The 13648-nt window shown below is 44.6% G+C and overlaps 1 protein-coding gene across 4 annotated transcripts in view; it reads right to left on the bottom strand.

Annotated features, from left to right (window-relative positions):
* LOC120064442 (myosin light chain kinase, smooth muscle-like) overlaps window positions 1–13648 on the bottom strand; it is a 91940-nt gene that overhangs the window by 28784 nt on the left and 49508 nt on the right. For all 4 annotated transcript variants that reach the window (XR_005478598.1, XM_039015022.1, XM_039015024.1 and 1 more), the window contains 8 exons: window positions 12561–12713; window positions 9021–9158; window positions 6822–7019; window positions 6396–6642; window positions 5819–5899; window positions 4655–5448; window positions 2746–2862; window positions 1849–1917 (listed from right to left, as the gene is read on the bottom strand). Coding sequence is in view for 3 of the 4 variants with exons in the window: in XM_039015022.1 (XP_038870950.1) it covers window positions 1849–1917; window positions 2746–2862; window positions 4655–5448; window positions 5819–5899; window positions 6396–6642; window positions 6822–7019; window positions 9021–9158; window positions 12561–12713 (1797 nt within the window). In the remaining variant the exon portion in view is untranslated. The remainder of the gene's footprint in view (window positions 1–1848; window positions 1918–2745; window positions 2863–4654; window positions 5449–5818; window positions 5900–6395; window positions 6643–6821; window positions 7020–9020; window positions 9159–12560; window positions 12714–13648) is intronic.

The raw sequence follows: 13648 nt of genomic DNA, 5'->3' as shown, positions 1-13648 counted from the left end.
AGATCTAGGAGGATGAGAATAGAGAGAGAGTAAGCTTTGGCAGTGTGGAAAACCTCTGACACAGAGAAGAGCAGTCTCGGTTGGATGACCAGTCTTCAAGCCTGACTGGTTAGGGTCAAGAAGCTCGTTCTGAGAGAGATGAGAAAGTTGGTCAGAGAAAGCACGCTCAAGTGTTTTGGAAAGAAAAGCGAGAAGGGATACAGGTCTATAGTTTTTGACGCCAGATGAGTCAAGTGTTGGTTTCTTGAGGGGCGCAACTCAAGCCATTTTGAAGTCAGAGGGGATGCAGCCAGTGGTCAGGGATGAGTTGATGAGGGAAGTGAGGAGGTCTCCAGAAGGGAGGAGATGGGGTGGAGCAGGCAAGTTTGTCAGGCAATTTCTTTAGGAGTGGAGCAAAACAAGCTCCCTTGATCCTGGTTGATGTGTCAACAACTACCTGCAAATTATGAGCAGTCAGCAGTTCACACACCAAGTAAGCCACTGGGAAAACAGGCAGCACTTAATTAAATTAGATAGCCCTAGCTAGCATAAAGACAGTACTAGACCACAACAGATGAAGACAAAATAATTATACTTATCACTCCTGAGGATATCAGGAATCCTCTAGCTATAGAATGAAGCTATAAAACTAACGTTACATTTGGCTACAATAAGCTTTCTAGTACCATGTAAAATAACAAAACATGTAAGAACTAAGCACTGACACCAACTATCACAATCAGGGTTATAGCTTCACATGACCTCCAATACCCCATCGGAACATTGTAGTGAATTAATCATTCTAAAAAGAGAATTATACCCAACGCCGGACTTGAAAACATTTGACTTGTTTCAAATCTACCCTACTTGGGAATCCAACATCAAAAGAGATTAGCCTTAATAAATCTGGGGCTCTTGTGTCAGGTCTCGGCCTCCTGCTTTTATTTAACTGTTCCAAACTATCCTACAGCTCTGAGTTTCGTAGCTTGTTTGGGTCAGGCCACATTCCAGCAGGACAAAAGCAAATCCAAAAGCTGGCAGATTTTCTGCAGAACCTCCAAGTATTGGAAAAAGAGGCCGGAGCATGTGTGTCTGGCTGAATCAAGAGATGGCTGAGGAACAGGCAGACGCGAGCCTTACATGGAAGTTCGGGAGAGGAGGTTGAGTAAGCAGGGCAGCCATGCAAAGGGTCTCTCCCTCTCCTCTCTTTCCCCCTTGCCTTTTCCTCTCCCTCCCTCCTTGGGCTTGTTTTAAGTGCCAGTGAGTGTCCCGGGCTTAACGACAAACAGCAGTCAATTAGCTCTGTCAAACATCACAGAGGAGAGGGGTGTCGTAGTGGCCTCTGACCCCTGGAAGGAACCATCCAGGCTGGAGGGCTGAACGGACATGCTTCATGCTCAGCCCTAAGCGTGCCTGATCCAAAGCCTTTTATGTAAAGGAAGATTTGCGTGCTTGATTCAGAAGGAGGATTCGGCTGGGTTCTTTACAGGCTAATACCTTACATCATTAAATCATATGGAAAAGAATGTGCAGGGGTATAGCACATAACTCTGTCGAACTACCTACGCATTCCTCCAGCTTGGAAAGATTAAGAGGACTATTAAGATAAGCACATCTTCTTAGGCATCTTTTCTAGTAGCGTAAATCGAACCTACTTCGGATAAAACATTTACTGATCGCTATTTACATCTTATTTCTGTCCTTTGTTCTCTACATACTGCAAGCCGATTACAGGGTAAGAACTATTTTTTTTGTTGTTCACATGCTATAAAAGTGCCCGAGCTCGAGGAGGCAGACAGGCTGCAGCAGTGGGAAAGGCAGATCCCATGCCGCTCCTTTTTGGGAAATAAGCATATTTTGGAAACTCACTCTCGGAGGTAGGGATGGATGGCTTCTTGCTCTTCTTGTCAGCTGCTGTCGAGTTTGTGTCTGTAGGATCTACGGGAGAGGAAAAGGAAACATGTTTCAGGTCACTTATTCCCACACATTATCATTTCCATTTCTTTAATGCTAAAAATAATCCCTACCAATTGTATCAGTAACAAAAAAAACTAACCATAGTCTCGTACAGTACTTTATAGAAATCAAATCATAGTTTATTGGTCACTTGTTTTCCTAGCACCAACAGTGCAGTAATACACATAATCCAAAAATAAATATCATAACAAGCAATGTCAGCATCTGGAATATAATGGTGTGTATAGACCGTATGGACAGTGAACCATACATGAAATTAACCACGTTAAAAATGTAATGATTTCCAACGTGAACTGAATCACTGAGATATGCCCCTGTATCCATCTTTGTCTCTCCTGCAAAACATATTTTATCTCGACTCACTTTGCTAAATGGCAGCCCCACCGCACCTCTCTAATTCAATTGGGTTAAATGCGGAAGACATTTCAGTTGAAGGCATTCAGTTGTCCAACTGACTAGGTATCCCCCTTTCCCTAAATTACGTTTCATAATCTCATATTTTTGTATTGACGGCAACAGTAGTAGAAGTATGCGACAGTTCAACTAATGTGTATTGCGAAATAATCTAAAACTAGGATTGAACCGTGCGTGCCTGCCTAATGATCCAGGCCTGTTAGTGAGTGCTGGGGAGCTGGGAAAGGCGGACGTGCAGTGGGAGCCTGGAGCAGGGACTCCAGCTCGGCTAATCTGGCCTCTGTAATTGCAGGAAGTGACTAGGGTGATGCCGGGGCAGCCGGGAGGCCAAGGGGGACTCATGGGAGTGGGACACGGCAGCCAGGAACAACTCACCATCCACCAGCACCATGCAGGAACACTCTGCTTTACCGGCCGAGTTCTCCACCCGGCACTTGTACTGGCCCTCGTCCTCGGGCAGGGCCTTGTCGATGGTCAGGGAGCACTGCCCTCCTGCAGGAAAAACACACACACAGAGAGGACCTTAGCTAGAGTAGCCCCAGTACACACAGAGAAACTTTGTCACTGTGGCCCCTAGTACACAGTCAGACAACCACAGCCAAAGTGTCCTCCAATACAAACAAACCATATCCAGTGGCCCCCAGTACACAAATACACAACCATAGCCACAGTGTCCCCCAGTACACACAACCATAGCCACAGTGTCCCCCAGTACACACACACACACCACCACCACAGTGTCCCCCAGTACACACACACACACCACCACCACAGTGTCCCCCAGTACACACACACCACCACCACCACAGTGGCCCCCAGTACACACACACCACCACAGTGGCCCCCAGTACACACACACCACCACAGTGGCCCCCAGTACACACACACCACCACAGTGGCCCCCAGTACACACACACCACCACAGTGGCCCCCAGTACACACACACCACCACAGTGGCCCCCAGTACACACACACCACCACAGTGGCCCCCAGTACACACACACCACCACAGTGGCCCCCAGTACACACACACCACCACAGTGGCCCCCAGTACACACACACCACCACAGTGGCCCCCAGTACACACACACCACCACAGTGGCCCCCAGTACACACACACCACCACAGTGGCCCCCAGTACACACACACCACCACAGTGGCCCCCAGTACACACACACCACCACAGTGGCCCCCAGTACACACACACAACCGTAGCCAGAGTAGCCTCCATTACTACCCTAGCCTCCATTACTACCCTACAGCTCCATGAGGACATAACTCACATATTACTTTTATTATGGTGGGACGTAAATGAGAATAATTCTTCAAAATTCTTCAACATGACCCACAGTGACACTAAAAGGAGAATAAAAATGACCTGGGGGTCACCTATACATGATTCCATTATAAGAGGCCCTGACTTGGCTGTGTGACGGTTGGGATCTGGGGCTGTTTCACAGGACATAACAACTGGTGGTTGAGCAGTGTACCTAGTTATGTTACTTTACTGCTGCCCATTGATCGTCTTGTTAATTAGCCCTTACCCATAGCTCTGGTCCGGGGCGTCATTCGGTTGCACTCAATAACAGACATGTAACTCGCTGTTGTCATCATCAAGCTATGGGGCCCAGAGCAACCCTTACCCCCTGCCTAAACTCTGGACTAACTGTTATCCCCATACAAATGCACTCTAACTGGACTGACAAATACTGGTTCAAGATAGCCAGAGTATCAGGCATCTGCATCAACACATCAAACTGCCTGAAATAACAGAGCAGTGATTATGGACGAACGTGTCCCAAATTACACCTCATTCCCTATGTAGTGCACTATTTAGGGAAAAGGGTGCCATTTGGACAAACACGACGTCTGTGTTGTCGGTGTGCCAGGGACCCCCAGGAGCCCAGAAGCAGGGAATCCTTTTGCCATTCTTACTCTACATTCGATTCATACCACCTTGTAAATATGTGGGGCTTTCTACAAGGAGACAATTACAAGCACCCAGAACAAAACAATTCATCACTATGATAACATCAACTCCCTCTATGTAAAGGGATACGTTTCCATCATATCCCATATCGAATGCAGCGGTGCAAGAGGGGAAACTCAGTCACATCACTGTCTGTCAGACACACTACTTTATAATATTAGAAGCCAACCCTCCACAAACACATGAATGAAATGGGATGTGTCTCAAATTCCCTACGTATTGCACTATAAAAACCTAATAGGGTGCCATTTGGCACGCAGACATGGTCGGCCTAGTAGTGGGCCACATACTTACCTTCGTTGGACAGCTTGATGAACTTGGAGGGCTTGATGACCTTCCCGTCTAGAGTCCAGGTAATAGTAGCTGGGGGGTCACAGGTCACTTGGCAATGTAGCCTCAGGCAAGCCCCGTCCACCACGCTCATATCACTCAGCTTCTGACTGAACGAAGGCTCCTTTCCAATGTTGTTACTCTTATCAATAATCCCACCTGCCACACAGTTGATGGCATTCTTCTCCTTCTCAGTGGCAGCAGGGACTTTCGGTGTTGCTGCTTCTGGAGCAGGGCTCTCCCCATTCTTCTCCAAGTTCGTCTGATTCTTCTTGTTGGCCAGAACCGATTTGAAATCTGTAGGCTCTCCTTTCTCAGTAGGAGCAGTACCTGGTTTCGGGGAGGTGGCGGTGGTGCCCCCTTTTTTCCCCAGGACATCTCTAAAGTCCACCTGCGTGGGAGCGTTGACCTTCCTCTCATCTTCAGACAGTGTCTTGGGCTTGCCCCCTCTGGGCTGGAGCTGGCCCCTGAAGTCCATCTGTTCCGCCGTGATCTCCTTCAAGTCCTCCTCGGAGACGCTCTTGGTGGTGACTTTCCTGCCCAGCACCGTGCGGAAGTCGCGCTGCTCAGCCTCCTGCAGGCGGATCTGGTCCTCGCGGTGCTCCTTGGTCTCCACGCGCCTCTTCAGGAGTCCCCGGGCTGTGCTTGGCTCTTCTGACCCCTGCTGCGGAATGGAGCTGCTGCTAATGCTGCTGCTTGGTGGTGCTCTGCCTCGCACTGTCCCATCCACTCCTCCCACACGCTGACAAGGCTCAGGGCTGCAGCAGCACAGAGAGAGCGAGGTGTGGAAGAGGAAAAAAACAGGGGTTGTTTAAAAGCCCCGGCTGGCTCAGCCTCCACTAGTTAATTGGGGGGGAACCACAACTCAACATGTTACATCAGAGATGACTTCAGTAGCCTTATAAGGGCATGCACCCTGAACGGGGGGCATGCACCCTGAACAGGGCCCCAGCCCCCAGGCTTTGAACAATGGCACAGCTGGAGGAGGTACTGTAAACTATTTATTTGGTTATATTCAGGGATTAAGCGGATTTGAAACTGGGGTCTGGGGAGGGGGAGAAAGGAAGGCAAAAATAGCCCAGGTTGAGGGACCTCGACAATGAAGCAGTAGGCTAGTTAGTTACATACGTTTGGTGCTCTCCACTGGACACCACTGCACCCTCACTGACCACCAGAGTGGCAACACAACTGCAGTCACCCACTTTGTTCCTAGAAGAGAGAATGAGAAAAGGAATGGAAAACTGGGGAGGGGGAGAGTTTTAATTGACTATAACTGGTCCTTTCAGACCAAATCCCTCTAAAAAAGGGACAGCATCAAGAAGAGGGCTTGTGTCTCAGTGATGGCAGTTTTAGATTACCTTAACATGACTTTTAAATATGTAACCCTAACCCATATAATATAATAACCAATCAGAGCATAACAAAACAGATGTAAAGTGAAACATTCAAATGTTCCATATGATGTCTGAGGTGGACAAGTAGTAGTATCTTATAGTACGTTATACTGTAAATGACATTGTTACTGTGTTTCAACAAAAACAGCTCCTTCTCCAGATACTACAGAAGTGAGTCATCTACTGTATAAGGAGTCCTCCACTATGTCCCAAATGGCACCCTATTCCCTATGAAGTGCACCCCTGGTCATCTAGTCAAAAGTAGTGCACTTCATAGGGAATAGGGTGCCAGTTGGGATGTAGAAGCCTACCTCAGGCTGATCTCGTAGTCCCCGGCGTGGTGGGACCGGACTCGTCTAATGAGCAGGGACACCACATCCTCCTTCTGCAGTATCTCATAGTCCAGGTCAGTGGTCACCACCTGGCCCTGCTTAATCCAGCTCCACTGGGGGAAGGGGTCCCCAGCGATGGCACAGGACAGCAGGACATTCTGGCCCAGGTAGGCGGTGGTGGGCTTGAGCTTTGTGATGAACCAGGGCTGGACCCCGTCCTGGGGCTCTGGAAGACAGACATGGATAACCAACAGGTCATTATGGCATGAACAGTGTTGCAAAATGCTGGTAAAGTTACCTGAATTTTGTAACCCTAGGCATAAACATCTGCTACAGTTTAATACATACAATTTCACCTGACACACCGAGCTATCTCAAGTGGAGTTAGCTAGGCTGCTAGCCTACCTTGTACAGTGAGTGAGACCTCAGTGCGAACCTCCCCTACTTTGTTCCATGCCTCACAGGTGTATTTCCCAGTGTCCTCAGGGAAGACTTCCTGGATGAACAGACTGCATTGGTTCCCCTTCCGCTCAAAGTGGAAGTCCTCCGACTCCTGGATCTCCTTCCCATTGTGGAGCCACACAATCTCTGGATGAGGATTCCCTAAGACCATAAAAGGTCACATTAAACCTCGTGTTTCATGTCCACATCATTTCAAAGTGTCTAAAATGGATTGTGTAGATCAATAAAGTGACTTTAAGATGATTTGGACCAGGGTTGAGGTAAATTCAGAATGGAGTTGCGAGTTAGTCTATCATTCCAATTCAATTGGCCACACACAGGACGCAGAATTGGAACTAAAAGTATAATTTAATTCAATGAAATTAAGCCATTGTTTATTTTAACACTTTTTTTCTGGTTCATATACAGTCCATGAACCAAAGACCAGCTCAGCTACTATCGATTATTGCCTATGGGAGAGCCACCCCTTTAAAATGAAAGATTCACCCATTTTGAATGTTAGATTGTATTTGTGCATCTCCGAGCGATGTTCTATCAATTCCCAGGGTCATTTCCCGGCTGTATTTCTGCCTGCTTGAAAGCCGAATAGCTCAGATACACATGAAAACGAAATTACCCCTTGAAATCGATAGAACATCACTCAGAGATGCACAAATTCAATATAACATTCAAAATGAATGATTCTTTACTTTAAGTAGAACTGAACTCTGACAACAAAAAGTTGGTAAATGGCCTTTATGGGATGTCTTCATTTATCCACCATCTTTGACCCTACATCTCAAAGCAAAAACTCAAACAAAAAGACTGTTCAACATTGAGTTATAATCAAACTAATATTTGAAATGGTATCTTTTTTTTTATTATTACAAACTGGATGGTTCGAGCCCTGAATGCTGATTGGCTGACAGCCGTGGTACTGTATATCAGACCGTATACCACGTGTATGACAAAACATTTATTTGTACTTTTCTAATTATGTTGGTAACTTGTTTATAATAGCAATAAGCCACCTCGGGGGTTTGTGATATGGACAATATACCCCGGCTAAAAGCTGTGTCCAGGCAGTCCGTGTTGCATCATGCGTAAGAACAGCCCTTAACCAGGGTATATTGGCCATATACCACACCCCCTCGGGCCTTATTGGTTAAGTAAGAGGTGGGAGATGCTTTTGGCAAAAATATTTGCCAAAAGAATGAGACTTACGTTTCATATGTTAGTCGAATTTCTTTGAATTGGTTCTACTTCCTCTAATTCAAATTCACGGATTGAATTCTGAAATTAAGAATTGACCCCGACCCTGATTTTGATAGGAAACCTTGATTTTGATGCAAAAAAAGTAAGCATTTGGACCTTGGACAGGTAAACAAAACCAAAGCATAGTCTCACCTTGTCCACAGACAGCTTACGTGGTAAGGAAACTAAAATAATTTTCTAACTTTGGGTGAACTATCACTTTAAATTGTGCCCTATAGTAACAGGCCGTTATGACGGGTTGTATTACATAACACACTCAATGATATACAGTTGTCTTGCATAATTGTATGCATTTTTCACAAAGGCATGATCAAAATAAAATGCATGTGCTTTAATGCTATTATAAACCTTTATAAGAAAATAAAGAGAGAGAGACCCTCCTGCTCCATCACTATTTACATTAAAAAGACTAGGTCTAGAATAATGTAAATCATATGACGTATTACTAGCGACTCCTCCCCCATGCGAACAACCTCAGTGGGATAATGAAGATTACGTAATAATAATAAGTGATAATACTCAGAGTCAATCCATCCCCTCAGGTCACACATTGGAAGGAAATGGAAATGCAGAAAACACCCGAAAACCAAACAAGTATCTCTGGGGGGCCAAGCAGGAAATACCAGCGTCTAAAGCAAACAGTCGCTGAAAACACACACGCTGAATTTTCCATTCTGATTAATGGGAATGAGGGTTAAAACGAGACACCCACCAGGGTTGTATTCATTGGGGTGCACCACAGCAAAATGTTTTTCAAAGTAAAGCTGTTCTCTTTTAACAGAGGGGGGAAAAAAGCACTTCTTATTGGACTTGTCCAGGTAGTCCCTCTCCTGTTTGTTTTCGTCCGTTTGGTGCCTAATGAATAGGACCCGAGAGGCCTTCTCTTACCCGTCACCTCCACGGTCATGATGACTTGGCTACCGTCCATGACTTTTAGATCCTTCAGACCTCTGAGAAATACAGGGGCCGATGGCTTCTTGGTGTCGACTGCATTTGGAGGGTCCGTCCTCTTGGCACTGTTCTTCGCTGAAATGTAACATTTGCAGGGTTACTTTTTACAGAACAGGAAAATGAGTAACTCACTGAACAGCACACTAAGCCAAGGGAACCAGCGACAGTTGACGGTCATCGAGAGCCTACTCTAACAGTCAAAAGGCTTAAAACAACAGATAGAGGTAAAAAAAAAATACTTCATTTATTTTAAAACTGCAGAGCAAGTAAAAACCATTAGCAGCAAAAACATTACCTTGCTTGGAGGACTCTCCAAACACTTCTGACACAGGTTAAAAAGACATTCATTCATCAGCTAATATCATTAGCTAATAATGTCAGTCCGCCAGTGTGAAATTAAACCAACAACCTATTAACAAGACAATTAGCAGTTGGGTGTGTGCAAACGTCAATCAGTGCAGGCTATTGGGAGTTTGTCTTTCTGTTCATTTTCCATTCCATTCCAGTCAAAGACATAACATTACTTGCTTCACAGTTAAATATGCTATATTAAGAGAGTCTACTCCAAGTGAAGGTCTTTCCTTCACAGTCATGTAAATAAATATTACCTCAACATGGATTCCTGGAGTACTAAATATAGAGGCTGGAGTAGATCTCTTAAAATACATCCCAAATAGCACCCCATATAGTGGACTACTTATGACCCATGGTCAAAAGTAGTGGACTATATAGGGAGCCATTTGGGACACATTCATGGTGATTTAGAAAAACAATGAGGAACATGCTGATGTTAACAAACTCCCTGTGCGTCTCTTGGGAGTCTCTGCTCGTTCAGAAAAAGATAACCTTCTGGGAGAGAGCAACAGCTCTCCTACATCAGGAAATGAGCTGTCTGGCAGTCTACCGCAGGATATCTGAAACCTAAAATACTGAAGAACCCATACCAAAGAATCTGTGGAAAACTGTTTATGTTCTTAATGACATTGGTAGCCAAGCATATATAGGTGCTGCAGCAGCCACTGTCTGACCACTTCCAGAAGCTATGGAGCAGAACGTCACGAGTACACCTGATCCTCATATGGACTTGCCATCTGGAGCACAAAGCAACGCTATAAAATATGGTGGATAAATTAACTTAGGCAGTTTACCATTGGGAAAAAATGGTCAAGGTTCCATCTGTGTAAGAAAAAAATAAGGGAGTGGGGTGTCTTGCTTTCTCCACCATCTCTGATGGGGTCTGCATCCCAAATGGCATCGTTTTTCCTATTTAGTGCACTATAGCGGGCACTACCTTTGACCAGAGCCCTATGGGCCCTTTTAAAAAGTACTGTACTACATAGGGAATATGGTGCCATTTGGAATGCAAACCATGAATACTAGACACATCCTGAACATTACCAGCATGTATTGTGTTTGGTTCTACGTAGTCAGCTCCCCATATTGTGATGTTCTTGGCAAACATGCAAGGAACATTCCCTGAATATGCAAACACTAGAATAATCTCATTAAAGACGACCATAGGGACGATGTTCCTGCCAAGGTCTTTGGGAGTCCAAAATCAAATTACTTGACTCATCATTACACTTTAGTACATTAAAGGTAGACTCAGCTGAATTACGTTGCAACGAACAGCACCGCAGATATTAAGATGAGCGAGACTCAAGACCTCGCTCTCACACAGTCATACATAATATCTGCGCATGTGCATGGGTTCACTTCATGCTGTTACAGCGTGGTAGTCTGGGCACCAAAACAGGCCAGCATCGCTGTGAGAGAGAGAACGAGAGAGAGAGAGGGAGAGAGAGAACGAGAGACCAACGGGAATTTTTTGGCCCTCGCTCCTTGATTCATGCACACCATGTACGGCGTTTGGTTTTACATAGTCAACCCCCCTCCCTCCCCCCCAAGTTCATAAACCGAAATGGTTCTAACCCTATGGACGTCAGGACCCAACAGACAGGGAGGCAGGCTTGTCATAAACACAGCCCACTGTCTGTATGCATATCCAGCATGCCAGAGGGAGATCCAAGGCATCTCCAGCATGTTTCCATCAGCACTGTTGCTTAAACAGCCCTGCTTCACTGCTGCCTCAGCCAGCATTCCAAATGGCACCATATTCTCTTTATAGTGCACTACCTTTGACCAGTGGTGTAATTTACTTAAGTAAAAATACTTTAAAGTACTACTTAAGTAGTTTTTTGGGGTATCTGTACTTTACCATTTCAATTTTTGACAACTTTTACTTCACTACATTCCTTAAGAAAATATTGTACTTTTTATTCCATACATTTTCCTTGACACCCAAAAGTACTCGTTACATTTTGAATGCTTAGCAGGACAGGAAAATAGTCTATTTCACACACTTATCAACCAAACATCCCTGGTCATTCCTACTGCCTCTGATCTGGCGGACTCACTAAACACACTGCTTTGTTTGTAAATTATGTTTGAATGTTGGAGTGTGCCCCTGGGAAAATGATGGTATTTCAGATGTTTACCCCAGCGAAACAAATAGCTGAACCTCCACCTTGAAGCCCGGTGTGTGCTGATAGACAAGGATTTCATCCCAAATGGTCCCCAATTGCTTATATAGTGCGCTGCTTTTGATCAGGGCCATGGTCAAAAGTAGTGCACTACTTAAGGAAATAGGGTGCCATTTGGGACAAAGACAAAATGCATGCTGGAACAGAGAGAGCAGAGGTTTCCTTAAATGCTACATCGGAGCCCTAAATAGCTATTATCTTAAAGTAGCACTGCTTCAAAGAGGCTCAAAGTACTCACAAGAGAGACATTTCAGGGCTTTAGCAAACAGTCAAATACTCATTCTGAAAAAAATAAGCATTTTCCCTATCTCATGAATTGAGCGCATTCTCAATTTAGCAAAAACAAAACGTGTGTTTGTATTTAAATTGAAATTTATCAAAATAACATTCATTGGCCATTCCCCTAATTTTAGCACTGCAGACTTTTCAAAGCCAAAGTCATAAAATCTGAATATATTACAAATTATAGGGCTTCGGGGACTAATAGCAGAACTACAAAAGTACAAGTAATAAGCATCATTGAGAAATAATTACATGCATATGATGTGCTCTATTGGGGTAGTCCTCTGGGTAATATCTGATACATCAATCACAGATTAAACGTCTTCTCAAAGATGCAAAGGATAAAGAAACACATCTGGGGCTGGATGTATCAAGCGTCTCAGAGTACGGGTGCTGATCTAGATCAGTTTAGCCTTTTAGATGACAATGAACACGCTTACATGGACAGAGGGGAGCTGATCCTAGCACTCCTACTCTGAGGTAGCGTTTACACAGGCAGTCCAATTCTGATCTTTTGCCCAATTATAGGCAAAAGATCTGATTGGTTAAAAGACCAATTAGTGAAGAAAAAAATATCAGAATTGGGCTGCCTGTGTAAACGCTGCCTGAGAAACTTGATACATATGGTCTCTGTAGAGGCTCCCAGGCCCACCTTTGATGATGACTTTGGCAGTACACACGGCTCTCCCATGGATGTTCTCAGCGACACAGGTGTACTGGCCCTCGTCCTCTGGCAGGGCGCCCTGGACTGTGAGTTGGGCCAGGCCATTCTCAAAGGAAGAGCGGGCGTATGGCATGGGCTTGTCTGATGGGGGAAGAGAGAGGAACATGTGTCACACTTGAGGAACACCTAAACACAATCCACTCCCAGCAAAAATAGTTTATCTTACACAGAGCAGGGTACACTCTTTTGCTGTCAAGGTAAAGCAGGGCCGTGTTGGGGAGAAGATAATGAAAGAACGGTCATTAGAAATGAAGACGTTTACCATGCAGGACATGTGTAAATCCATTTTCATATCAAATCAAGGGACTAAGAGAGTGTATTCCTTCAAATCAATTCTGAATGGTCAGGTGTAGTATAACAGTGAAACACTTACTTACTTCCCAACAATGCAAAAATTACACAACCGTTCAAAAGTTTGGGGTCACTTGGAAATGTCCTTGTTTATGAAAAGCACATTTTTTGTACAATATAATAACATGAAATTGATCAGAAATACAGTGTAGACATTGTTAATGACTATTGTAGCTGCAAACGGCAGATTTTTAATGGAATATCTACAGAGGCCTATTAACAGAAACCATCACTCCTGTGTTCCATTGGCACATTGTGTTAGCTAATATTTCAAGTATATCATTTTAAAAGGCTAATTGATCATTAGAAAACCCTTTTGCAATTATGTTAGCACAGCTGAAACTGTTGTGCTGATTAAAGAAGCAATACAACTGGCCTTCTTTAAACTAGTTGAGTATCTGGAGTCAGCATTTGTGGGTTCGATTACAGGTTCAAAATGGCCAGAAACAAAGACCTTTCTTCTGAAACTCGTCAGTCTATTCTTGTTCTGAGAAATGAAGGCTATTTCATGCGAGAAAAATTCCAAGAAACTGAAGATCTCGTACAACGCTGTGTACTACTTCATTGCAGCAATTCGACCATGAAGGCCTGATTCACTCTGTCCCACAGTTGATGTTGAGATTTGTCTTACCTGAACTCTGAATTTGGGCAGCAATTTCTGAGGC

This window comes from Salvelinus namaycush, chromosome 19, assembly GCF_016432855.1.
Source record: "Salvelinus namaycush isolate Seneca chromosome 19, SaNama_1.0, whole genome shotgun sequence".
Taxonomy (NCBI): domain Eukaryota; kingdom Metazoa; phylum Chordata; class Actinopteri; order Salmoniformes; family Salmonidae; genus Salvelinus; species Salvelinus namaycush.
Note: the sequence above shows the minus strand (reverse complement) of the source record. Positions and strands in the feature narration are given on the sequence as shown.